Source organism: Perognathus longimembris, chromosome 12 (assembly GCF_023159225.1).
Source record: "Perognathus longimembris pacificus isolate PPM17 chromosome 12, ASM2315922v1, whole genome shotgun sequence".
Taxonomy (NCBI): domain Eukaryota; kingdom Metazoa; phylum Chordata; class Mammalia; order Rodentia; family Heteromyidae; genus Perognathus; species Perognathus longimembris.
In genome coordinates this window covers 3461883-3488573 of record NC_063172.1, presented here as the reverse complement: position 1 = coordinate 3488573, position 26691 = coordinate 3461883, and the positions used below count along the sequence as shown (strand labels likewise).

Below are 26691 nucleotides of genomic sequence, written 5' to 3'. Positions count from 1 at the left end.
TTCCTAGCTCCAAAGTGGAGATTTTCTCTCCTCGCTTTACCATTGCTACAACTTAGCCAACAGTTATTTCCTAGGTACAATGACATACCAGACTCCAGGAATGCTAGTTACACTGACAGCAATTCTCATCCCGGCCTGTCACTTAGGATGCGTGGGTCTAGACAGGTTAATCTCTAGGCAGAGGACTGCATTCAGGGCTACCCAGGAGAGATACCTCCTCCATTCATCCGTGGTAGTGTTTGTCAGGCATTCTAGGAAGAAGGGCCCTTAGAGAGCAAGTCACCCATCTACATATGTCTTTAATTAATGTTTCCTGTGTGTCCTCTGTCTGTGCAGACCCAAGGGAGAAGCAGAGCATATGTAATTCTTAGCTCTCCTTGAAACTCCTCCCTCAGAAGGTAATATTACTAATTCATCTTCTCCGTTATGTCTGCAGTTCTGGAAAACAGAGGGTGTGTCATCGGAGTCTGTTGCACGCGCATCTAGATCACATTAAAGAGTAGCAAAAGAGGCGGTCACTCGGTGTCCACTCCGCCAGTACAAATGTGACCAGCAGCTGGGACAGGAGAGGTGAAACTGGGAGGCAGATTCAGTCCACAGGGGCAGGAAGGGAGCAGGAAGCAAGGACTGGACTGACATGGGAGGACCAGATTCCTCAGGGGTCCGGGGACATAGATAGATCATGCTTGAAGTTCTGGGTGCAATTTTCGAGAAGTACAAAATAAACCGAAAGTACAATCAACACAAAGAAGAAAGATGGCAAATGGAATTGGGACTGGGAATGTAGCTTAGGGGTGGAATGCTACCGTGTGTGTGTGTGTATGTGTGTGTGTATGTGTGTGTGTGTGTGTGTGTGTGTGTGTCAAGCCATAGGTTCAGTCCCCAGCACTGAACACGATGACAGCAGCCAGTGAAAGAGGAAACCAGGTGAAAATGCTCATAAGCCATGTGACCTTGAGAAAGGGGCCAAGCAAGGTAAGAAAGACTACAGCATGCCCTAGAAATAAAAAAGAAATGGTGCGGCGAGAATGACGGAGGCCTGGCCCTCCAGGCCTGTGGCCAGACAACACGTGGCAGCCGGCAAGGCAAGGACCCCAGCCACACAAGAACGAGCTCTCAATGGAGAGGCATTTCTGGACAGAGCTGATTACAAGCATGTGGTACATCTCGTCTCTACCGAGGTGCACGCTCACGTGAAAAGTTCAGAACAATGCTTGTGGGAAGCTATGTTGTAGTATAGATCAATAACCTTAGATACAAGCAAACCTTACTCTCAGAGGTCAGCCTAAAGAAAACAAATCTTATACAGTTATCCACTTAAGGGAAATAAGCATAAGAAGTATAAGAGAGACTGAGGGATGATTACATGTATTATGCTACCTTCACTGTATATACTGTATGTGATTTAATGAATTATTTAAGAGTAAGTACATATGTGTGTCTATGTAGATATATGTGTGCATATGTACACCTATCTATACAAATATATGGAGTGATATATGTACATTAATACTTAAAAATGTTTCTACATAAACATTTCTGTCAGCGTGCATACACATATATCCACATCCACACACACACACAGAAAGAGAGGAAATTCAACTTAAGTCAACAATAAATCACCAATGCATGTTTAAAGGAAGACTGGCTGCCCCCAAGTTGAGTTGATTTGGCTGATGAATAAGTTAATAGCTAGATATCATCTAATTTTACAATACATCAGTTTCACTAGTCATCATGCCTTTACACACACGCACACACACACACGTGTGTGTATATATATATATGCTTTTACTTATTACATATTTGTGTTTGCTTACATTTATAAAGAGAAACTAGATTTTTTTTTTTAAGAGAATCACTTACTGGGATTCCGGGGATCCCTGAAGGGCCTTGGGGTCCAGGGGGGCCTTCTTTCCCCTAAAAGAAACCCAAGACCCAAACAGTGAAGTCATTGCTTGGTTTGCCAGACATAAAGCACCTGGCTGGGATCCACCGGGGTGCGCTGGGAGGAGGGGGCTGCGGTGAGAAGCCGAGACCCTTCTGTAGCAGTGACCCCGCCCCTCCACCTCCCCAGCTTTGCTTCTTGGGCTGCCCATCTCCCCAAGACCGCGGCGTCCCAGGCTGTCGACGCGATGAACACTGAGCAGCAGTGTGCCACGGCCCACACCAGCGCCGCCCACCCCCTGCGCCCACCGCGGTGACTGGAGGGATTCACCCTGGTAACGGAGGTGGGAAGCGCACAGGAAGGGTGAGGCGTTGGAGTTCATCAGAGCTGGGTTCCGATCCCACTCGACAGGGGTCCCCGGAGGTCCTAAATGTTGGGTTTCCCAACCGCCCAGCCCAGAACCCTCCAGGTATCCCCACAAAACCCAGCGCTAATGAAGAGAGCTGACCAGGTGGCCACGCGCAACCGGTGATTTTTTTTATTATTATTATTATTATTATTCTTGCGGTTTTGGTCCAAAGATGATTAAACTGTAGAGATTGACTAGGCCAGCGAGTCACATTGGTATCTGTGTGAAGGACTGTTTTACGGAGTTGCATTAATGAGCACTTCATTGCCCATTTTACTCCTCAAAGACACCGCCCTGTCAGTGCTGCCCTGAACTGTCATGCAAGCGCGAGGCAGCCAGCGCCCCTCTCCCTCCCAAAGCCCTTTCCAGCGGATCCCACCTCTGCGCCATGAGTACGCGGAGACCCTGGCAATGTGATAATCCACTACCAATTCTTTCTGAGATGGGATGATACTAAATGCCAGCCTTAACGTTCTGATCATACAAAATGAAGATTTCTTTCATAGGTTATACCTTTATCCACTTATATTAAAAAAAAAAAGCATTTCATTTTCATTACTTGTGACAGGTCTATTCAATTGCTTAAAATTTTTGTGGTTCAGTTGGCTTTGCTGGCATAAAGGTTTGCAAAATATTCTTCCCTCATAAGATTCTAGATTTTGCTTGCTTCTGTTGTGATATTCCCTTTGTCGTCTCTAATTTTATTTATCTGGGTGATTTCTTTTCTTAGACTTTCTAAGGGTCTGCCATTAAATTTTTTTTTCAAAGAACCAACTTTTTATCGATTCTTTGTATGTTTTTTAAGTCTCTAAGTCATTTATTTCTGATCTAGTTTTTGTTTCTTTTCATCTGTGTGTTTTGTGTTTGGCTTGTCCCTTTTTTCAAGGAGCTTGAGCTGCATCATTGGAGTGCTGATTTGAGATTTCTCTAATTTGTTTAATATAGGCACACAAAGCTACAGATTTTCCTCTGAGTATTGCTTTTCCTGTGTCTCAGCCAAGCTAGTATTTTGTGTGTTCACTTATACTGAATTCCATAGACATTTGAAGTTCCCTTATCCCTTCATTGCAGCATTATATAGCCAAGATGTAGAATCAACCCAGATGTCCCCCAGTGGATGAAAAGACCAAGAAATGTGGTATATATCCACAGTGGAACTCTACTCATCAATCAAAGAGAATGATATTGTATCAGTCCTAAGAAAATGGAAAGACATGGGAAAATTATATTAAGTGAAGGAAGACCAATGCAAAATGATCGACACGATAAATCAAAATACTCATCTCTCCCCCATGTCACAACATCTACAAACACTTAAGCAGATAAAAGTGATACACTTAGCATGAAACACATATCCCATCGTTACAGAATTTTAAGCATTGATTACAGCTTTCTTGGTTCCTTCGTAGAGGAATTAGAATGGAAACAACTACAACAACCAACAGGATCCTGGAGAGAGCCCAGTAAGCTCTGGCCCTCTACCTGCTATTATAAATAAAGTTTTATCAGCACACCATCCCATCACTCTTTTCTGTATGATGCACGCTCCACAGTTTGCTTTACCCCAGCTGAGCAGAGCTGATGTAGCCGAGTCTATGGCCCACACAGCCTGAAACACTTGCTACTGGATTTATTTTATGGAGAAAGTTAGCTAAGTAAAAAGATTCTGTTGATTCTCAGGTGAAGAAAGTATGGTCACAAAAGAAAGTCACAAGCCCAGGAGAGGAATATACCTCCTGACTCCTTCTCTCCGGTGCTCTTAGCACCACAATCAGACTTTTCCAGTATTTAGAAAGCTGTTCCCTAGGCAGGGAGTGTTAAAACTCAGTAGACAGGTGCTCTCTTCACCAATCTTCATGTACATATCCTCCAGTTAATCCAGACCCACCATCCTTCCCTAACTCTGGATGAGTCAGCTCCACTGACACTGCCTCCTTCCTCAGTTCTTCCAAAGGAGGAGCCAAAGTCTCACAAGGAGACAGACCACTGTTTCCCATAAGTCTGTTTGTACCAATATTTGTTAAAGAAACACATTACCACAATCGTTACAACCCCCTTCCGTCTTCTTATTTCTATTATATTTTCACTACCAGTATTGTCTAGGTTAAGAAAACCTCCACCGTAGCCAGGCTTGGTATTTATGGCGACGAGTCAGGACTGTGGGCAGCTCCAAGCATGGCTATAGTTTGTCCTGTCATAGGCTCTGCCTTGTTTACTACTGTTTTGTTCCTAGGAATGCAGTACTTTAAAAAACAAAACACAATGAAAGAAAAAAGCCATATGGGCTCCACTTCCTACACTCCTCAGGCAACGACTTTTATCAGGGGAATTTCTTACACTCAGCATTGTTGCAAAGCAATCTGCAGTACTGTATCCCATCTGGGACTTCGGTCTGTGGGTGTTGCTCCAAAAGGACTGACCGCAGAGTGATCTTTGTAAGAGCCACATGGAGCTGGACACTGGTAGCTCATGTCTGTAATCCTCGCTCCTCAGGGGTCTGAGATCTGAGGAAAGCCTAAGGCCAGCCTGAGCAGGAAAGCCCATGAGACTCCTATGTCCAACTAACTACCGCCACCACCACCACCACCACCACCACCACCACCAAACAACAACAAAAAGCCAGAAGTGGGGGTGTGGTTCATGTGGTAGAGCCCTAGTCTTGAGCATAAAAAGCTCAAGGACAGCACTCAGGCCCTGCACGTGCGTGCATGCACACGCACACACACACACACACACACACACGCACGGCTGCATCATTCTCTGGTGTGTTGGTATGCAATAATAGAAAGAACTGTGGACTGAGAGTTCCCGGACTGACTTAGGACTTAGTACTGACTCGACATTATTTTCCTGTATGTGTTTGGAAAACTGACCTGGCCACTCTTTACATTTTAGGGCTGTTGTAGAGAAGGTTCATTCAGATGAGACAGGGGATATGAATGAATGGGCTGCCCATCCCTTCACGTGCTAGGCGTGCCTGGCGCCTAGCTAAACACTGGCTCTAGAGTGCATTTCACCTTTTGCTTTATGGCTCTGAAGTGAATGACGTGGTTCTAGCAGCTTCCTGCAATGAACCTAACGCTGGCTTTTAAGCTAGAGGCACTGGGGTTGAAAAGCTAACGGTGCCAGTTGTAATTCGGGGACCTCGTCTGTTAACTTCTGTCCATTTTCACTCCCCTCTAGAGCAGGAGGATCACCCTGCAGCTGTCCCGCTGACTTGGGCTCGCTCGGAATAAAAGCTACGCTGGCAGAGAAGGAAAGCAAGGTGCACCTCAAGAGCCTGCTCGTGCTGGCGGCTGTACAGGGAACTTTGGAATTGCAGATTATCAGATCGCTTCACGCAAACCTTTGTTTCGGTGGGCAGGCAAGCCGGGCCTCGGCAGGAAGCGATCCATTCTCTGCTCCCACTGTAGAGATTCCAAGGGGCAGATCTCCAGGGAATGTGCTGGCCCAGGAGGTAGTGAGGACCAGGACGGGGCTGGGGAACACGTGGAGTCCTGCCCAGGCCCAGGACAGATCGGGGACAGATTCCATCCCACGAGGAACTTACCTGTGGCCCTGGAATACCTGGAGGCCCAGCAGCTCCCACCATTCCATCTGCTCCCTAGAAAACAAGGCAGGAAATGAGTTCCTCGGGAAATGAGTCCATTGCTAGCACTCTCCCCTGCAAGGGCAAAACGATGCATGGATTTTTTTTTTTAATTATATTTTTATGATCTTTAAGTAGTTGTCTACGGGGGTTGACATTCCACATGTGTTGTTGTGATCAATGTCACCCCCTTTCGTAATTCTCCCCATCCCTCCCAGCCCAGCCCTTCCCCTCAAGTTTCCTAGTTTCACAGGATATGCGTTGCGTATAACGACCCGCACTCTCCCCCAATTCCTCTCGCCAGGTGCCCTGCGCTACCTCCACTACCCGAGGTGCTTCAAAGGTTCCTCCTGAGGACAGGCTGTTCTCATGGAGTCTAATGGTGCCGGAGGAGGACCCACCAGAGGCTTCAGGACAGTCACCGGCCCGTCAACGCTAAGACCACGGCCAGTGTGGTCTAACTTGATAATGGACGTGCTCAGCCAGGGTCCGGAAACATCTCAGGGCTGGAAGCCATAAAGGAACGCCCGGATCTCTCTTGTGAGAGATGAGGAAGGCCATCGTTTATGTCAACCCAGGCAAGAAGCGATACACGGGAGGAGGAGACGGAAGGAGAGTTCCACACAGGTACACAGAGTACACCCCGGGGGCGCAGAGGGGTCCCGGGAACACAAAGGAGTACCGGGCTCGCAGAGAGTCCCCGGGCCCGCAGAGGGGCCAAAGGCCAGCCTCAGACTCCGATCATCCTACCTACACCTTCAGCTACAACTGGGATTGTAGATATCATCGCCACCGTGCCCAGCCAAAGCGGTAGCTCTTCAGGGTAATCCTCACGACCTGCTACTGGCTCTCACGGAGCTGTACTAGATTTCTAAGCTGCAGGAACCTTCTTAGACTCAGAATTCTAGGTCCGTAGCCTGCCCTCCAGGTGAGCTGTTCAGGCGTCAGCGAGTGTCCTTACATCCTTTGTATCCCAGTTCCTTCACAAAATGCGGAAAAACCGCAGCAACCATTGCGTGAGGAATGAGGAAATAATGCATATAAAGCACCAGCCAGCACCAGGAAAACCTCAGGGGAGCTCAGCAAAGGACGATCCATTATTACAAGTGTCCATTGGCCACAGAAACGCTCCATCCATTAAATAGGGAGATACAGACAAGCAAGTGCTCACTGTCGGTGTATCCTTCGCTACAGCTTTGTCTTAAACTGCTGCATGCGTGGCCTACTGTTCCAGGTGTCGGCACAGTGTAGGAAGGCAGAAGTTTCTGCACCATAGACTTGGGCCTCAAGGAAATGGATATAGTTATGGAAAATGTGTCTGTTTTCCATGAATGGCAAATGGCTACAATGGTTTGCCTCTGTCTCTGCCACCAGACTCAGTAAATGTTCAGGAACAAAAGGGACGGTGATACTCCTTAATTTATAGTCTAAGGTTTGTTTTGTTAAGTTACATATCGGGTGCAAAGCTAACAAACTAGAAGATAAATGTGGAAGGACTCTCATTTGCTTCGTACCTGAATCAGAGTGCCTAGGACCAAGATCACTGGGCAACTTTCACAGAAGCTGACAAATAAGCATTCAAAACAGCAATGCATAGCCAGGCGCTAAGGGCTCACGCCTGTAATCCTAGTTACTCAGGAGGCTGAGATCTGACAATCATGGTTCAAAGCCAGCCCAGGCAAGAAAGTCCATGAGACTCTTATTTCCAATTAACCCCACCAGAAAACCAGAAGTGTCGCTGTGGCTCAAGCGGCAGAGCACTAGCTTTGAGCTGAAGAGCCCAGAGACAGTGTCCAAGCCCAGAGTTCAAGTCCCACAACCGACAAAATAATAGTAATAATATATATGCATAAAAGACCAGGTGAGAGGGTTAATTTCTTGCCCACGGTTGTTGCTTCTACATGACTTGCTGCTGGCCCTGAAAGGAAGCGGATTCAACAACACTCGTGTGCAAAGGCACAGCAGCTGGACAGACACCTGCTGAGTGAGCCCAAGGCACTTGTGAGTACAAGAGGGCCGAGCTGTGATCGTGGCTCTGTCAGGCTTTGTCCACACCTTCCGACTCCACGAGATCGCTCAGCTCCTGTCCATCCAGACCTCCCGGTCGCTCTGCATTCACCTGAGGATCTGTTCTTTCAGTTCATCTCTGGACACTCCGGGGAGCACCATTCCCCCAGAAAAGTTAGATCCAGTACAATACCGTCTCCATCCAGGAAGGAGAGGCTCAAAGGCCAAGGGCAGAAGAGATGGGCATGCAACACTCTACTTACGGGGGGCCCGGGGTTCCCTGGGGGTCCCATGAAGCCCGGAACTCCAGGATGACCCTGAGGAGACACAAACAGGGATTCTGGAAACTCCCTCACTAAAAGCTTTCACCACTAACAGACACAAGATTTCAGGTGGGAATCGACCATCCACTTGGAATCCCACTAACAATTTGGATGAATGACACTGACAGAAAAAGAGATGTCTTTTTTTCCCCCTATACACATCACTGGACAATCAGAAGGTAGATAAAGTGAGGAATGATATTTATTAAAAGTAAGTCCTAAAAGTGGATTTGCTCCCAGATAATGTGTGTGGAAATGATGCAGGGCCCTGGGCTCATTTCATTATACTCTCGGCCTTGTGGATAGGTTTTGACATGATCTGTAGTAAAATCGAAGAACAAATTCACACACACACACACACACACACACACACACACACACACACACACATACACCCTGATGTCCCTTAGCATCCACCGGAGGTGGGTTCCCAGGACCCTCACCCCACACAGGAGAACCTGAAGATGCTCATAGCCCTTACACCATACAGCATCTAACATAACACATCTTCCCATGTGTTCTACATGATCTCTTATGGTTACTACTGCAATGTAAATGCTGTAGAACTACATGGCACACCATACCCATTTAAGGGATAATATTGGGGAAAAGTCTACCCATCTTCAATTCAGATGCAACTTTCTAAAACATTCTCAACCTACAGTGAGTTGACTGCCTGGATTCAGAAACTATGGCAACAGAGGGTGGATTGTGTGTCTAGATCTCCCACAAGAGTCTTCCTCCTGTGGTAGTGCAGTGTGCAGTCGTGAAACGAAATATGGAGAGGTGATTCCCTCTCCTCCACCTCCATGCTCTGACGCTGACGAACATGTGCTATAATACTTGGGGTAGCGTGCACTTTGCCTTTGCCAAGCCATTGATGTGAAGATAACAGCGATGCCCATTGTTTTCCGACCGCGGAAGGGTGCTTCGCTGACGTCCTGTTCTGACCTAAGCCACGCTTGCGCCTCGCTGCTTCTGGATCACCTGCTCACATACATCAAACTTTCCTCAGCCACCCCAGTCACCCGGAGGTCGGGACCCGCCTGCTGCTCACGCTGTGTCTCAGACTGAGCTGGAGGAGGTGGTTCCTGCCATGGTACTGGTTCACAATGTTGAATGCTGGGCAGAGATGTAGAGGGACGTGAGCGTCCCAGAGAGGGGGAAAGATGGGGGAGGAGTGGGGAGGGAGGGGGAGAGAGACAGATAGAGAGACAAACACAGAGAGGCATAGAGACAGAGAGAGGGGGAGAGGAGGGGGTTATGCAGAGAAAGCCGGCATCAGAAAGTGCCGTACTAGCTATTCATTATTAAGGAGTCTTTTTCCTTTACCTGATCACCTTTCTGTCCAATTTCACCATCTGCACCACGCTCTCCTTGGCTTCCCTTGGAAGAAAAGAAAAAAGGAGTCATTGGAAATCTCACTGGAGCTACGTCATAAAAGGAAAGAACTGTTAATCATGTACTCATTCATCCATCCATCTTCCGCCATCCCTCATCGCGGTTCTGCTGCATGCCCAGCATGGTGGCGGCAGACAGGGCGGCGAAATGGCCTCGTTGGGCTTCAGGCACCGCAGAAGGGGCATCAGGAATGTCTCTAGGAAACAAGTGGGGTCTGCCTGTGACCCCGGTGCGTCAAATGTGGGTGTCGTTGCAGGCTCTGGACACGGTTGGAAGGCTGGAGGATCAGCTTGGATTTTAGCTGTGGTTGTGAGGTGAGCCAGATGGCCCGGGCTGAGGAGCAGAGAACGGATCAGGGGAGGCCTTTAGGTTATCATGAGAAAGAGTTGGACTGAGACAGCACCGGCAGGGTGCCTGCGAGTTCTGGAAAGCAGGTGTGCGGATGAGGAAGGGGACATGGTGGAGAAGGCGGGGGAGGGGAGCAGGGCCCCACACAGGGGTTTGCCGAAGACGCTCCTGACGTGCGGCCCCAACTCCCTCCCTGAATCTGGAACCTTGAGGAGCTGTGCAAACTCCCAGAGAAAGCTTTCGTCTTCTCCGGTTTTGTTTGTTTTGCGTTGGTCCCAAGATCTGAACTCGGGGCCCTGTGCTCTCACTCAGCAATGTCACGCACAGTTGGAGAGCCACATTTCCACATCTGGCTATTTGCTAGTTAACTGGAGATGGAGTCTTGAAGATGGTTACTGCCCTGGCTGGCTTTGTACCGCATCCTCAGATCTGAGCTTCCTGAGTCCTTGGGAGGACAGGTGGCTAAACTAATTACACCTACCCTATGATGTGAGAGAGAATGAAAGCAGATCATCAAACACAGCGATACTTCACACACAGCTCAGAACGCAGTGACAGCTTGTGAAGATGAGGTGTCCGCATTCTGGTGGCTATTTCACATTTTATTCCTTGCTTTCTCACTTACCGGGTGTCACTGGACAAGGAGACTCCACGCTCTCTACATCCTTACGTCCAACAAGCATAACAACGATGACCTCTTGCAGGGCTATTAGGAGACTGACAGGACCTAAAATCTCTAAGGTGCTTAGACTAGTGATGGGGCCCGTGTCCATCCTTAATAACGCTGGCGATCATCTCCCGCCATCGCCCCCATCGCCGGACCCTCCTTGCTCTCAGCCCATCACCAGCACACAGCGTCTCCGTCATCATCCTGACCAACACCAACACCCCAACTACCACCATCCTCCTCCTCTCTCGTCACCATCGCCACCATCATCTCCAACATCATCACAGTCACCACCACCACCAGCACCGTCAACCACCACTGTTATCTTCTTCTCTTCATCATCACCAGCACCGGCTCACCAGTGCTACCGTGACCACTGTAGGCACAAGAGAGTCAGCACACACAACCTACCAGAAACATCCTTAGAGACTAACCTTCAAAATACCATTCGGCTGGGCACGGGGCCTCACCCCTGTAGCCCTAGCTGCTCAGGAGGCTGAGATCTGAGGATCTCTAGGTTTTAAGCCAGCGCTGGCAGGAAAACCCTGAGATTCTTACCTCCACTAACTACCAAAACCAAACAAAAGCCAGGAGCGCAGCCATGCTGCAAGTGGTAGAATGCTAGTCTTGAACAAACAAGCACAGGGCCAGCACCCAAGCCCTGAGTTCAAGCCCCATGACCGGCACCAAAACAAACCACCAACAGCAAACATTCCAAGCTTCCCATATCTTGAGCATCCTCCTTCCTGGCTCTGAACCGACTGCGTTAACAAATGCATTAATATAAAAAGGTTAGGGAACGAAACCGCTTCAGGTCCCTGTCTCTAGCAGCAAGTCCGCCTTAGCCCGGCTCCACGCCCACAGCGCCTGATCTCTGTGCTCTCGGGCAGATCTTGTTCCCTGGTGGGTCGCAGTGCACCCTTCCAGGAAATGAAGCGGGGAGAGCAGGCCGCACTCGACGACGGAGGGGCCTTCTGGTCCCACGGGGCTCTTGGTGGCATGTCACGTCCTGTCCTCTCTCCACCCTGCCGCAGTGCCCTGCCGGGACTACACACTGACCCTCCTGCTCTCCCCTCCGGGGTAGGCGGCTCGGAGGGTTCCGCAAGCCAACGCCTGGACGGTGCCGCAGCCTGCTCCATAACCCACGAGAAGAAGGGCCGCACGGCGGCCTACCCGCCGGCCTGACCTTTAACCCACCACCTCTCAGCCAAGCCCTTCCCGCTCAAGCTCCTGGCCTCCGCCACGGCAGCGGTCTCGACGCTAGCCCGGGAGCAAGGGCCCCGTCTGCAGGTTGGGATCACCGCGGCTGACACCCCCCCCCCCCCCGTCCCCAGGCCCACCGAAAACGAGGGCCAGAGCAGAGGCGGCCGGAGGGGACGGACATTTCCAGAACCCCTTCCTTCCCAGGCACTCCGCCAGGGCTTCCCGCACGAGATCACGCGACACGGAGCCCGTTGTTTATGTCCTGAGCTAATGCCCAAAAAATAATAAGAAACGTGGCTTGGACATCTCATCTAACCAGTCAGATTGCTCGTGACGTAGAGGTCTGGAAGAGAATATTGGACATGAGCACTGGTCAAGAATATTGGTCAAGAGCACTGGATTGAGAGCGGGCAGCCTGAGGGGCCAGGCTCGCTGCGGGCAGGCTTGTCGATAGACAGTTTGGACACGCAACAACCAAGAAGACACATGAACGTCCTTTCCCATCCCTGGGTGCTATCGGTTCATTTCTTCACCAGCTCAGTTGCCTGCAGAAGATGTTTATGGTGGCATTTTAGGAAGGCTTGGCTTTCTCTGCCCACAACAGGGCACTGTAATATTAAACTGTAATCCTGTTTTATCATATTTCGGTCATTCAGAGGCTGACTTTGGGCTGGGAGTTGCTGTAAGGATGCCAGCCTTCGTAAATCAAATCTCCTGGACAGCAGGTGCCAGTTGTGGGGCACACCTGGAAGTCAACGAGCTGGCCCTGCCTGTTTCTCAGCCTCGGGGCCACGTGTGGCTAAGATGGCGGCGCCTAACAACAACGCGCAGCTGCTACAAGTGTCTTTGGTTATAACCCAGAGGGGGTTCTGTGGGCTGTGACGCCCCGGCTCCTCACCCCTCCCCTTCCTGCCGATCTTAGACCTGATTGGCTCCTGTGCCTTATATTAGTGGCACGTACTTCCCCAACAAACGAGGTCTTGGTTCGACTTGACTCTCAGGCCGTCTGATTGTCCTCCGGTGAGGGAGGGCTGGGTGCGGGCGGCCTGCCGACCCTTCTCCTTTCTTGGCTCGTCCGGTCGGGGCGTGCCTTCCCCGTCTCTCCCACGGGTCAGGGGAGCGTGACGCCAGTGGCTCATACCTATAATCCTAGCTACTCGAGAGGCTGAGTAGGCTCAAGGGATGAAGGATCAAGGTTCGAAATCAGCTTGGGCAGACAATATCTCAAGATTCTTATCTCCAACTAAGCAGCAAATTTCCAGACTTGGAGGTGTGGCTCAAGTAGTAGAGTACTAACCATGAGCAGAAAAGCTGAATGAGAGCTCAAGTCCCTGAGTTTAAGCTCTAGTACCACACACACACACACACACACACACACACACACACACACACACACACACACACACACACACACACATCTGCTACTCTCCAAAGACCTGCCCTCAGTTTTTGCCTGCTTGTCAGGAAAATCTTATCTAACCCTTCCATGCGCCTAGAATTCTGCCTCCTCCAGATGGCTTTCCCAGGTTGCTCTGCCCCAAGCTGCTTTTCTTAGAGTCCTTAGCTCTGCTCCTGACACCTCTTCTGTCTGCTTTCGTCTCAAATGGAGCAAGATCCTTTGCAGTCACAAGAATTATTATGGGAGGCCCTTCTCATACTAACTTAAGGGAGCTCTGTTGTTCTTTCAATTGCTATTTTATTTTCACCTCGGTTTTTTACAGCATATTTCTATGATATTTACATAGGTGTACAAGGAAATTACCACTCACCAAGTCGGTTTATAAGTGCAATGCACCTTGATCAATGGCACCCCTTCCATGATTCTCCCATTCCTCCCAACCCAGCCTTCCCTTCCTACATGCTGTCTTTGTACATTTTCTTTGGTTTAGTCCTTACATTTTCTTTGAGTGAAGCTATAGAGGAGGGACCCAAGGTTCGGAGAAGATAAATGAATGCACAAGTCCTATAACGAGGAAGTGAATTCACTCAGCAGGCTGGGAACCATCAAGCACCACAGCCCGGGTTTCTGTGCACAGATCTGCGGCCCGCAGCCTCAGTGACTCTTCTGAGCATCCCCTCCAGCGGGCTGCTCGTGGTCCTTCCTCACTACTCCAGGCCCGAGGGAGGCCTTGCTATAGCTGACCTCTGTCTGTACCTCTGACCTGGACAAAAATTGTCTTTTGGGACTGAGCAGATGTGCCAAGAGGTGCTTCTCCTGAAAAGAGCGTGCTCACGTGGTTGTGGTGATTTTCCAGGCAGGACAGGATTCCCGGGCCCCCTCTGACAATGGATCATCTCTGCCTTTCTAGAATCTTCCAGAACCATCTAGGGAAAACTTCTGCTCACCGAAACATGTCTGCGTTCACTATAGACTTCTTCTACACCCCATTACCAGGCTATCTGATGTGCAACGAAAACAAAATAAACCGCTTTTAGTGGGGCCCAAATGATTACCGTCTCTAACTGGAGAGATGCTTTTGTATCGGACACATCCGACATCAAGAACACTTGTTCCTAGGGTCTTTTTTTTTTTTTTTGCCAGTCCTGGGCCTTGGACTCAGGGCCTGAGCACTGTCCTTGGCTTCTTTTTGCTCAAGGCTAGCACTCTGCCACTTGAGTCACAGTGACACTTCTGGCCATTTTCTGTATATGTGGTGCTGGGGAATCGAACCCAGGGCCTCATGTATAGGAGGCAAGCACTCTTGCCACTAGGCCATATTCCCAGCCCTCCTAGGGTCTTTCTATGTGTGATAGTACTGGAGCTCGAACCCAGGGCCTGGGCACGCTCTGTTAGCTTTATGGCTCAAGACTGGCCCTCTACCACCTGAGCCACACCCCCGCTTCAGGCTTCGTACTGATTAACTGGTAATGAGAGTCACAGGCGGGCTTCAAACTGTAATCCTCAGACAGCAGCCTCGTGAGTAGCTAGGAAGACAGGTATGAGCCCTGACACCTGGACTCATCTTTTCCTTTATTTTTTTAATATAATTTTATTACTATTGCTAAGGCGTTTTACAGCGTTATCGTTTCATAAGTCAGTTAATCGCGACATTTCTCCTTGGGCAATGTCACCCCTTCCTTTGCTTTCCTCCAGCTTTCCCCGCCCATCTCTGCCCACAAAGTTGCACAGTTCATTCTCCAGATAGCGTCTCCTAGGACCAGGCCTGCATTTGGTCACCCTTTCTCCCTCCATTTCCATGCCCCAATTGCTCTCCCCTGAAGACAGAAAAGCGAACCAACAAAACAAAATAAAAACCCCGAGAGCAAAAACAACCACTACCACCACCAGCAGCCACGGAAAGAATCCTATGTTTCCATGTCCTGGCATTCCCTTCGCTGAAATCATTTTAAATGTTCAGAGGTGATCCTCCCTTAGAATATCCTCCGTAGCCTCACTGTTTGCATGGGAATGCCTACAGGCCTGTGAACTGACCGTGAGGATGGGATGTACCGGGCCCCGAAGGGAGCCCTCCACCTGCTGTTACTGTGGGACAAGCCTGCAAGGGGCTGCTCCTACACCCTCCCTGCCTTACTAAAAGAGAAGAGCAGCCAGGTACCTGGCTCGCGCCTGTCATCCTCGCTACTCAGGAGGCTGAGATCTGAGGATCCTGGTGCAAAGCCAGACGGGAAAGCAAGTCCGTGAGCCTGTTACCTCCGATTAACTACCAGAAAATTGGAAGTGGAGCTGTGGCTCAAAGAGCAGGGAGATTGAGAAACCCTCTGAGGGACACGGAGCTGAGATGCGATTCTACCCCAGGATCTGGTCCCTGATCGCGCTTTCCCAGAGACAACTTCCTGCTGAGGCTCCCTGCAGATGAGGTATAGGTCTAGCCGCCGGGCTCCAGGGAGAGAGGGAGGGACACAATTGCCCTGGAGTGTTGGGGGCAGGGTACACAGAGGCCACCGGGCATCGGGGCGTACCCTCAGAGAGCTGTGCCACCTCCCCCTCCCCCCATCCCAGCACTCACACAATATTAATATTGCCACCCAAAATAGCATGGCAGACAGAGCCACAGGCCCCATGCTCACAGCCATGGACTGCTTCCCTGCCTGTTCTAGAATGGAGTCCCCACCGCCCACCCCTGCTCCTTCCTCCTGGGTGGCTTCCCTGGCTCAGAGAAGCCACAGAGCTCGGGGCTGACTTTAAATCACTCACACGAGGATCGTGATGCTCGCCTGCATTTGTAAAGCAGTTGCCAACTTCTCATTAAGTGCCAAGTCCTTGTTTTTTGTGCATTCCACTATTCAGTTCTGACACGTCTCTCCAGCGGATTCTATTCGCAGCATCAGCGTGGAGTGAAGCTGAGAGGGCTGAGCCAATAGTCACGCCTTCACTGGGAAGGACCAGACGCTGCGGCGTCCTCCTGCATCTGATCAGACCTTGCAGCTCGCAGGTCTTTGTCGATGGTCGACAGAGGCTCTAGATGCAAGGCGAGCTGCCCTGCCCCGGGGGGGCGGAGGACAGTGAGTGCCAAGGTCAGACCGAGAGCCCAGCTGTTCTGAGCTTAAGGCTACTCACGCTTCCTGTATGCCAGCCATCCGTCTCCCGGGAGCTTGGATGAGCTGGGTGTTAAGAAGGCCGGACACGCGCAGATGGCAAGGAGTCTCACTCACCTGTGGCCCAGGTATTCCCGGGGGCCCTGGGATGCCTTGGGGTCCGGTGTCTCCCTGCAGCAGGAACATAGGAGGGGAAGCAAAGAAAGAATAAGGTGAATGTCTGGATCCTCCATCGCAGTCATTACAGATGCACCGGCCTTGCCCCTCCGTCCACCGACTTCCCAGAGAAAATTCTTGCCGTCGGCCGCCGGCGCCAGCCTAGCTGGCGAAGGATACGAGCAGGCAGGCAGTCGAGTGGCTGTGCTTTCAAGAGTGTGGCGGCCAGTCACCACGCTCACCTAATGTTCACACTTCCACGTCTGCTCCCCCCCCCCCCAGTAGCTCCTCTGTTCATCATGGGAGTTCTGTGTGGCCGACAGGAAACGGCACACTCGGCGCGTCACTTCTGAGAGCAGGTGTGCAAGGCCTGGCCCCCACCGTGGCCCGCCTCTCTCCAGCCCTGCCCACTCCCCGAGGGAAACCAACTTCCTTCTGCTGTCTCCATCCCGCGGAGTAGCTCCCTCCCTCAAGAAGACAGCACCTCCCGCCCACAGACAGGAAGTGGTACGCAGCCAGCAGCCCCAGAAGGGCCCTGCTGGGAGGAGCCTCCGCCAGACAGTACTGGAGATAGCTGCTGCTCAAGCCAGCCCAAGGAAGCCCCGAGTCAGAACCCGGCTAGGCCACTCCTGCTTCATAGAAATTCTGAGGGCATGGCACGTTTGTTGATTGGAGTGAACTTTTAACGAAGTGAGAGCTGACTAACAGACTTTGAAAGGGGTGTGTGTGTGTGTGTCTGCTACAGTGAGACTGAATTACGTGACATCTCATTTCATAGATGTGCGCCTTACGCGTTGAACTTCACACCTGCGTGTGTGCTTCCCAAGTGCTCCTGTTTGTGAGTGCAGTGCATCTTGATCAACGCCACCCTTTCGTCATTCTCCCCATTTCTCCCGGCCCCACCCATCCCCTGAAGGGGCTTGGCTCCATTTTCACCAGTGTTCATTGAATATTACTGAGCATCCTTGTCATTGTGAGTTCTTCCTATCTAGTGTGTGTGTGTGTGTGTGTGTGTGTGTGTTTAGGTCCTGGGACTTCAGCTGAGGGTCTGGGCACTGTCCCCGAGTTTTTGAACTCAATGCTAACGCTCTACCACTTGAGCTACAGCTCCACCGACAGCTTTTTGGGGGTTAATTGGAGACAGGAGTCTCCTGGAATTTCCCGCTTGGGATGGATTTGAACCACGATCCTCCAGTCTCAGCTTCCCAAGTACCTAGGATTACAGGCATGAGCCACCGGCAGCTGGCTTCTTTCTATTGTGAAATGTGTGAGAATCCTTTTAAAAGCTAAGTAATGGGCTGGGATATAAGTCAGGGGCAAAGCACTTGCCTGGCGAGTGCAACATCGTGGGTTCGACCTCCAGTACCAAACACGAAAAGACAAAACAGAACAAAAAAGTTGGACAGGGTTTTGCCAATTCTCTAACCAGCCATCTCTCTGTCAAGGACCAGGATCCCCCTCTTCGGAATGTGCCTCGCATGGGAAACGCTGGCTCTGCTGCCCCATTCCTGTCGTAGGGTGGCCACGAGGCCACTTCCAGTCATGCCCGGGGAGGGGCTGCTCTTTCCTGTGGACCAGCTGCCACGGGCAGACACCTCGCTGCACCCGTGTGCTGAACCACGCGGCCCCGTCTCTTCCTCGGGGGGCTCCTTGCTTGTTTTGAGATGAAATGTGCGGTCAGAGGCCGCATCCTCGTGGTCACACCAAAGGATGACTTTTGTTCGGACGTGGCAATCTCTTAGCAGATCGCCTGGGACAGGCATCCGATTCTGGTTCAAGGCTTATTCAACATTACAATTGTGGGGCTTTTGTTGCCTGTGCTACTTTTGTGGAGATGTTTTCAGAGTTGAGAGAAAATGTGTACTTTCACCCACACCTCGGTGCCGCTCACAACAGCTCATGAACTCCACGAGAACAAGGTCTCAGTCTTCACTGGCACGTTTCCTCAGCGTCTACATGCTGTCTACACATAGAACACACGCCAGAACCAGTGGCCACAAAGGAGTGACTGCGTGAATGGATGAACAGATGGCGGATGGACAGATGGGTGGATGGAGGGACAGACAGATGGATGGACAGAGGGACGGACTCACGGGTTCTAAAGGCCTATCTTGGTACCTGGCGCACATTCGATGGCGCAGAGTTGGATGGGTGGAAGGGATGGGATGAGGTCGGAAATGTCGGTCAATTCAATAGGAATTTCTAAATAGGGACAAGTAGGGTGGAATTCTACAGTCAACGGTCAACAGCTTCTGAAAGTGACAAAGACCCAAAGACAGCCACTTCCCACAGTTCCGATGCCCTGTCCCTTTAAGTCCATGCCCTCTCGAAGGGTCTAGACCTCAATGAAAGACTGAATCCCTTTGGAGGCTGCAGAGAGAGGCTGTCATTACAATGACCAAGAACATGTTTCCCTTTTGTCCTTACCTTTTTCCCTTCTATGCCTTCTCTCCCGGGCTTTCCTGGGAGACCTTTATCCCCTTTAAAGCCCGGCAAGCCGGGAAGGCCTGGAGGGCCAGGAGGGCAGTCATTGCATATGTCCTGGGAGAGGGGAGAGAGAGAGAAAAAAAATGATGAAATAATTCGATGACTTGCAAAGCAGCTCTGGGTCCTAACTGTCTGGGTGGAAATTTTCTTTTAGAATGCCAGCAAAGGTGGAAAAGAGAGTGAGTGGATTGAGTCATTACCCAGATAACTTAAACCTTTACATTTAGCACTGACGTGTCTGGGTTTTTCACTCCATTTTTCCTCTTAATTGGGGCCAGTCAGACTGAGGGAAGCGTAGTCTGAGAAAATGAGGTCAAAATCTGCCTTCAAAATGCCTGCCAGCATCAAAGAAAAATTAACAGTACATGTTTAAGACAAATACTGTGTTACTAAAAGCAGCAAGCTGTGTCCCTGAGATCAGAGTCCAACCAAGAGCAGAAGTGTTCACCATGTGGGAAAGTAAAGTGGTTCTTGAAAAGGAGGGGAACAAAGGGGCACCAGCCACACACCACAGGGCATCCTCCCCCCCCAACCCCCCCACCCTCTCCCCCCAGCCCCCTCGCCAAGACACACACCCAGCCTTCGCATTGTTCTGTGCCCCAGGGAGGCATTTTATGAAATAAGTGTTCTCTGGAATGTGTTCTATTTCTTCAAGGTCGGTAAAAAAAAGAAAAAAAATGCTGCCCGGGAGCAAATGTGTAAGTCTGTCAGTTCAGGAGTGACTCTTCCTGATCTTCTGTGCCAGGCTGGATCTGACAGCTGAGGAGACAGCAAGCACGAAGCCAGCCGGACCATACCCCAGCCACACCCTGCTTTCTTTCCCCGAACTACTTCCCCCATCATCTTTCCTTTAATCCTCTCTCCCTCTTCCCTTCCTCCTTTCTTCTTACTAAGCAGTTAAATGAGATAATACGATTGCAGCACTGAGAATGCCCAGTCAGCACAGATCATGCCCGGGACACTTATTATTTTTAACTCGTAATTCACTTGGAAAAGGAAAATGCATGCAAGGCATCTGCTCCAGGATGAGCACTGTGCTGAGAGTGGAGGCTGCAGTGTGTGTGTGTGTGTGTGTGTGTGTGTGTGTGTGTGTGTGTGTGTGTGTGCACGTGTCCTGAATGGTACCAAGAGCTTCTCAGTGCTCTGTCTAGGGGCCCCAGAAGGCATGTGGAAGCTACACGCGTTCATATTTCAACATACATATTCTTGGGTGATTTTAGCATGCATCTTGTTGGTCTCAAGTTCCTGAATATAGATTTCTATTACAGAAGCTGTCTGAATGGCCCGCCTTCCTTTTACTTGCCTCATTCCTACTGAATATTTGAGATGCTGTGGCCTAACAAACCTTCCTGAGGACCTCTGGATGGGGATAGGTCCATTTTGCTCCCAAAGACTTCAGGAATTACCACTATTGAAGTACTTGCCTTGTCCTAGTCAGTGGGTAGATGTATGGGTGGACGAATGCATGCGTGCATGAATAGATGGATATAGATGGATGCATGACTGGATGGAAGGAAGGAGGGAGGTAAGGAGAGATAGGAGGAAAAAAGACATGTGGATGAACTGGTAGATGGTTGAATGGATGGTTGGGTCGATGGATGGATGAGTGAATAGGTGGGTGGGTGGATGGATGGATGGATGGATGGATAGACAGGGGGATGAATGTATGCATGCATGGATAGAGGGATGCATGACTGGATGGAAGGAAGGAGAGAGATAAGGAGAGACATAGGAAAAAAGATACATGGATGAAGTGGTAGGTGGTTGAATGGACGGATGGTTGGGTAGATGGATGAATGAATAGATGGATGGATGGATGAATAAGTAGTAGATGGATTGATGAGTGTGTGGGATGGATGGATAAGAATAAAGCCAGATGGGCTGGGAATATGGCTTAGTGGCATGCATGAAGCCCTGGGTTTAATTCCTCAGCACCACATTAAAAAAAAAAAAAGCCAGAAGTGGTGCCACAGTTCAAGTGGTAGAATGCTAGCCTTGAGCAAAAAAAAAAAAATGTCAGGGACAGTGCTCAGTCCCTGAGTGCAAGCCCCAGGACTGGCAAAAAAAAAGAATAAAAGAATAAAGCTAGACTGTAGCAGCAAAAATTCAGGCTGTGAAGGTTTTACTGAACTTGGTCTCTGTACTGGTCATTAGGAACCACTCTTGGCAGTGACACAGCATCGAGAGATTACATCTGAGCATTAAAAATCATATTCCTTTCCAATTCCCAGTAGATCTGTGAGCCTAGGTCTGTCTTATCTTCCAATTATACAAGGTTATTCCTTAAAGATTGGACTATGAGTAGATGCAGATGGACCCATCCATAACGGGGCACTGGAGTCAACACATTGGCCCAATCTAGGAGTTCTGTGGGCATGGAGTGAGATTAGGTCCATTGGTAGTCCCAGTACAGCCATAAATCAATACTCAGTGAAATGCTATTGTTACACCACAACAGTGGTCAGCTCATCTAACCTTCTGTCGGCATCTGAATCTCAGTTCAGTATTCCTATCAAAGCATTGCGTAGCCTTCACCTCTCTAGGTGGGGGACAGGGAGCTCACTAGCGGCCCGTATTGTAGCGGAGCGCTGGCAGACAGTGCTGGCATGGCGGTTCAGTGCCAAGGTGCTGGGTTTAAATCTTGGTCCTGCCCCTACCCAGCTCTGCGACCTTACAAGAAGAAACATACCCACCGACGCCTAACTGCCTCCCTGTCAATGCACACAGAAACAGAACACACTACAGAGATCCTCACGACGACCCGATGAAATTACAGATGCCAGGCACTGTCTAAGGAGACATCCTGGAATTGGCCTCCCTGGACTCAGAACCCCAATTATAGGATTCCACTTAACAAGGACTGGCGGAAGATGAACCTTCTATGCCGGCAGTGTTCCGATGATCAGAATGAGCTAGAGCTTGCTAGAAAACTCTCGGGGGCAGAAATGAAGATGCCACAAAAAAAAAAAAAAAAAAAAAAAAAAAAACAAAGATGCTTTCTCAGCAGCGGGGACACCGTCTACCACTCACCCGGGCTACCCAGCAGGAAAAGGTGGTCGATTCCGCAACCTTGGCCACGCCCAGGCTGCTAGTCAGGTATGTTCAAGCTCAGTACACCTCCGTGGGCCCAGAGCATCTTTGAGGTCCACCCCCCAGCTGCAGATTTTCACACGCCCTGTCAGGCTCCAGCTGCTCAGATGAACAGGTGAACTCGGTTAACTCTGTCTAAGCTTGGGCTGTGTGGTCTGGTGTGGTCTGGACCCTCGCTGCATTCTTGCCAGTTGTTATTGGCATGGACTTGGGAGTGTTAAGGGGAAAGTTCCCTGGGGCGGGGGCCTGATGTAAACCCAGCATTTCCACTGCCACAGAATTGCAAAGAGTGGCTGAGGTTAATAAAAGCCCATAATAAAAACGGCACTGACTCACTAATGACTTCTTGTCGTGTTCTTGATGGTGCTGGGGGGAGCCCTCTTATCAATAAAAATCTTGAGAGATTACTCTACTACTCATTTGTAATAAAATGTGTAACATTCCACGGAGCCATCTCAATGTGTAGGAGATTGAGATTGAGTTTCAAGCTTATGAAAAGATTTCCATAACTCTTCATTTTCCACCCGTGGTTTCATGCATGAACTAAGGCCTTTCTGGCATTATCCAGTATTTTTTTTTAACAATACAAGAAACACCCATTGAAATACATGTTTTCCATGTAACAAAAACCGCACCTCACATCTTGTACATGGCCTTTCTTAGCTCGTTTAAGACCCGAGGCCTTTGACCAGGCACCTGGGCACCTTCACAGTTCAGCCTTCAGGTACAGCTATGTCCTTCCTTGTCCAAGCTTAGCGAGGCTCAAATTCTCAGGCGATTTGCTTCTCATGGGGAAAGCAGACATGGTTCTAGAAACCAGGTAAATCTGTTCCCATCTGGGCCTGTGCTGGCTATGAGCCCAACAGACAGCATCACCTCCTCACTTGCTTAGAGCCCTTTAGCCAGCAGAACCCCTAAGCCAGTTGCTTGATTCTGCCTCCGTCCCTTTTCAGAACACTCCACCTTTGCTGAAGGCCAGCCTTTGACCTTGGAGCTATTCCCAGAACACCCTGTCTTATCAATTGGCCTTCCCACTGCCTCCTGTTTCTTGCATACAAAACAAGAACATGAATAGTACCTACCTCGTGGAGTATGAAAGCTGAGAGATACACAAATGAAATGTAGCTCCACATGGTCTAGAACTTTCTGTCCCATATCAGGAGGGAGCCACCAGCTCATAGGTGAGCACTAAGTCCTTGAAAAGTGTGACCAACAATCTGAATTTTTAATTGTACTCCTTTCAATTTTAATTGGGACAGTTGCATGTGGCTAGTGGCTGCCGCATTAGAGACCCAGGATTTAGCGCTCAGGTGGGCATATATTGTGAATTCTTGACAAATGCTGCTGCGGCTGCTGTTAACACCATCATAGATTTATTCAGAGAAAAAAAAATGCTGAACTCTGTAAAATCCCATCACCATTGTACATGCACATGCACTTTTTACCTTAACCAAGAGATTTATGTCCCCTGGAGACAGCACTGAAGAAGGACCCTGGCAAAGTAAGAATAAATAAATACATACACCCATATAGTCAGTACATTCCATACACCTGCAGAAGACAAATGGCCTTCCAAGTGCAAGCTGTAATTCATAATGTATGTCTGTGTGCATGGTGTGCACAGTGGCACGGCGGATGCTCCAAGCCCGGGGCCACCAAGAAACTCTCCTCTCCTGCAGCTGTGGCTCACGCTGCCAGCCCTAAGTCCCAAGGCTCCAGACCTTTCAGGTCTCTTCCCACTCATCCCTTCTCTTCGCCAATGGTCCTTCCTTCCCATGCTCACTAAGCGCTGGTAGGTCCTACAGCCCCCGGGTAGGCTGGCTGCAGTCCAAATGGTCATCCATTTCCCGGGTCCGTAACCGTGGTTGCTATCACTGGAGGGGGCGTAGCTCTGAGCTGCCCTCCCTTCCAGAGCTCCCCGTGGGATGAGGACAGCTAGACCTAAGCTGAACTCACCTCCCCGGAGGGCGTCTTTCCACCCCATCCTGCCTGCTTCTCTCCATCCTTGAAGGTTTCCTCGGACAGTCCTCCCTCAACCCACCGCGGGCACTAGAATCCCCACCGTGGACTCTGCTTCCGGAAAGCCAACCGAGACGAAGGTTCCAGGCACAGGAATTCTACGCTTCTCTCCAAGCAACGTAGCCGTGAAAAACACAACTCTCTCGTGTCCCCCACGGAGGATGGACAACCGTAGCAGCAAAGGGTTAACTCAGCAGGCCCGGGTTGTTCCAATCTTGCACATTTCTAGCTGGTTCCTAGGCATTCATCGCCTTCAAGTCCTTGGGGACAGGCAGCCTAGAAAGGCTGTCGCTATTAACCTGGGGCCTTGGGCTGACACAATCAACACTAACCAGGTGACACACGGCACCCAGGTGACCCCTGGAGAGGCTGCGTGATCAATGGAGGCCATGTGGGCACACGATGCCTACATGACGGGCTCCCCGATGCCGCCCTTGAGCCGGCTCCCTGCACCAGCACCTTGTACAGGATGCCAGGCGGCATAGCTGGGAGGGACAGGCGCCGGCTGCGTGACTCCCCAGAAGTTGACAGCTGGACACTGTGTCTTCTGTCAGCGACTAGCTGCCCCCCTCCCCACCTTCCCCTACTCCCGTCAAGAGTCTCTCCCAAATATTTCTTCTGCTGAGTTGGATATGCACCCCCTTGCTGCAATGAGGCACAGGCATGAGCAGAACGGGATTTCTATGTTCACAGTTCCTTTAGCAAATCACTGAAACTGAGAGGGGTCTTGGCAGGCCCCGATACCATGCTTCTCCTTACTGAGATCACAAAGACCCTGAAGCCATGCTCAGGGCCATTTAAGGAAAGTACACCCCACGAATTTTAAAGGAGTCCAAATATATCTGTCTGTCTGTCTGTCTACCTCCCTAATATCTGTCTGTCTATCTGTCTGGGTCTGTCTCTTTCTGGATCTCTCTAGTCTCTCCATCTTCCCTCCCCGCCCCATCCTTCCCTCTCTCCCTCCCCCACCTCCAGCATTCATTTTTGTGGTGAGGAGACAATCACAATACCACATGGTCAGCTCTGATGACTTTCTTGCAGGGAAATGTCAGGGTCTTGGTGTGGCCATAGTGATTAAGCTTTCATTTCCTCGCCTGGCAGCTCCATTACAGCCTAGCCCTTGGAGGATGATGTGCTTCTGAAGTGAGTAAATTACTTCTTACTCACAAGGATTTATACACATAGACCCCCGCCCCCAGAGACTTGCAGTGAAAAGTTCCAGGATCCAAACCTGGATTATTGTCCTGGTCTCTGCTGGGTCCACCAGCTCATTTAAGAGAGGGAGGATGGTGGCCTTGAGAGTTCAAAGGGGACTCTGTGTCTGGGTCTTTCTTGGAAACCTGTAGCACACCAGGCTTGCAAAGGAGACATGTAGCCCTTCAAAGCCACTCCAGGGGAATATTCTGTCCAGGTGAGCATCTGGATCTGAAATCAGACTGTGGGCTTGCTTTGGAAGCCCACAAGTCTCCAGCTTCATGGTCACTCTCCCTTGCCGGCAGCACCCTCAGCAGACTAACTCCCTCCATAGCTACGCAGCTGCCGGGAACTGCCAGGACCTGCTTATCCCGAGAGGAGCCGCCATGATCTGTCAGCTGCCTCAGCCATTGCCCCTTCTCTCCAACAGGCTACTTGGTCACAGCCTGAGGACGCTACTCCGCAGGGAAGCCTGCAGGAGCCATGACAGAACTATGGCCACACTGCCAAGGACCGGGGCTTCCAGAGTAACCACATCCCCTCAAGCTTCTACAGCTTTCCACTTTCCCTATATAAGACAAGAATGGATGTTTCTGACCATCTCAATAATGCTAAGATGGCAATACAGCCGAAAGGCAGACAGAGGCAAGCTGGGAATCCGCAGTGGAGGCTGCCAGCGTCCATTCTCTCACTGCCAGCTTCCGTCCTCCTTGGGCCTGCTCCGCGCGGTGGAAGCTGAGCTCCTGAGATGGATGCATCCCTGCGGGCTGTGGTGGGGGTGGACTGGAGGAACGGAGCTTCAGGGGCCCGGGGGCAGGGGAGGTGCCCCCTCTGTGCCCCAGGCCAATCTTTCTGGCTGTGGCTTTGAATCGACATTTCCCTTCCTTATCTTACCATTCTGGCTTCGCAAATCCACCCCGTGGTGGGAACGACACTCCCTGGCGGCTTTTCTCTAGGTCTCACGTGGTCCATATCGTCTCCCTCTGCCCACAGATCTGAAGACGTCCCCTTGCTTATGCCTTGCACTGTCTGAATTGCATTTTATTTTTTTTTGCTGGAGCCCTGCCTGACAGTCAACATTCATCCAGAAGGGAAAGATGACATACTGGTTTTCCCGGAGGCCCTCTTTCTCCCGGATTTCCTGGAGCACCCTAAGAAAAGGAAGAAAGAATATAATCACTGAGATAGACATATACCTTGATCCACTCTACCCTCCCCCCCTCATCTCCTCTGCCAACTTCTCAAGTGTAATTTGGGGGTGGGGTGGGGAACCAACTCTGAAGATGGACGCTGTTCAAAAACTGACAGGAGAGCCGGCGGTGTTAAAGGCATTGGGGCTTCCTGAAAATCCTTGACGGGACTATACTGCTGTCTACATGGAAGAGCGAATGCCAGAGATAGTAGGCAATCAGG

The 26691-nt window shown here is 50.3% G+C and overlaps 1 protein-coding gene across 1 annotated transcript in view; it reads right to left on the bottom strand.

The window, feature by feature from the left end:
* The window catches only part of Col22a1 (collagen type XXII alpha 1 chain), a 168489-nt gene that overhangs the window by 30641 nt on the left and 111157 nt on the right, over positions 1-26691 (bottom strand). The window contains exons 42-49 of the mRNA XM_048358696.1: positions 26385-26429; positions 23511-23558; positions 18916-19029; positions 16450-16503; positions 9549-9602; positions 8157-8210; positions 5848-5901; positions 1867-1920 (exon numbers count right to left, since the gene is read on the bottom strand). Of these exons, the coding sequence (XP_048214653.1) occupies positions 1867-1920; positions 5848-5901; positions 8157-8210; positions 9549-9602; positions 16450-16503; positions 18916-19029; positions 23511-23558; positions 26385-26429 (477 nt within the window). The remainder of the gene's footprint in view (positions 1-1866; positions 1921-5847; positions 5902-8156; positions 8211-9548; positions 9603-16449; positions 16504-18915; positions 19030-23510; positions 23559-26384; positions 26430-26691) is intronic.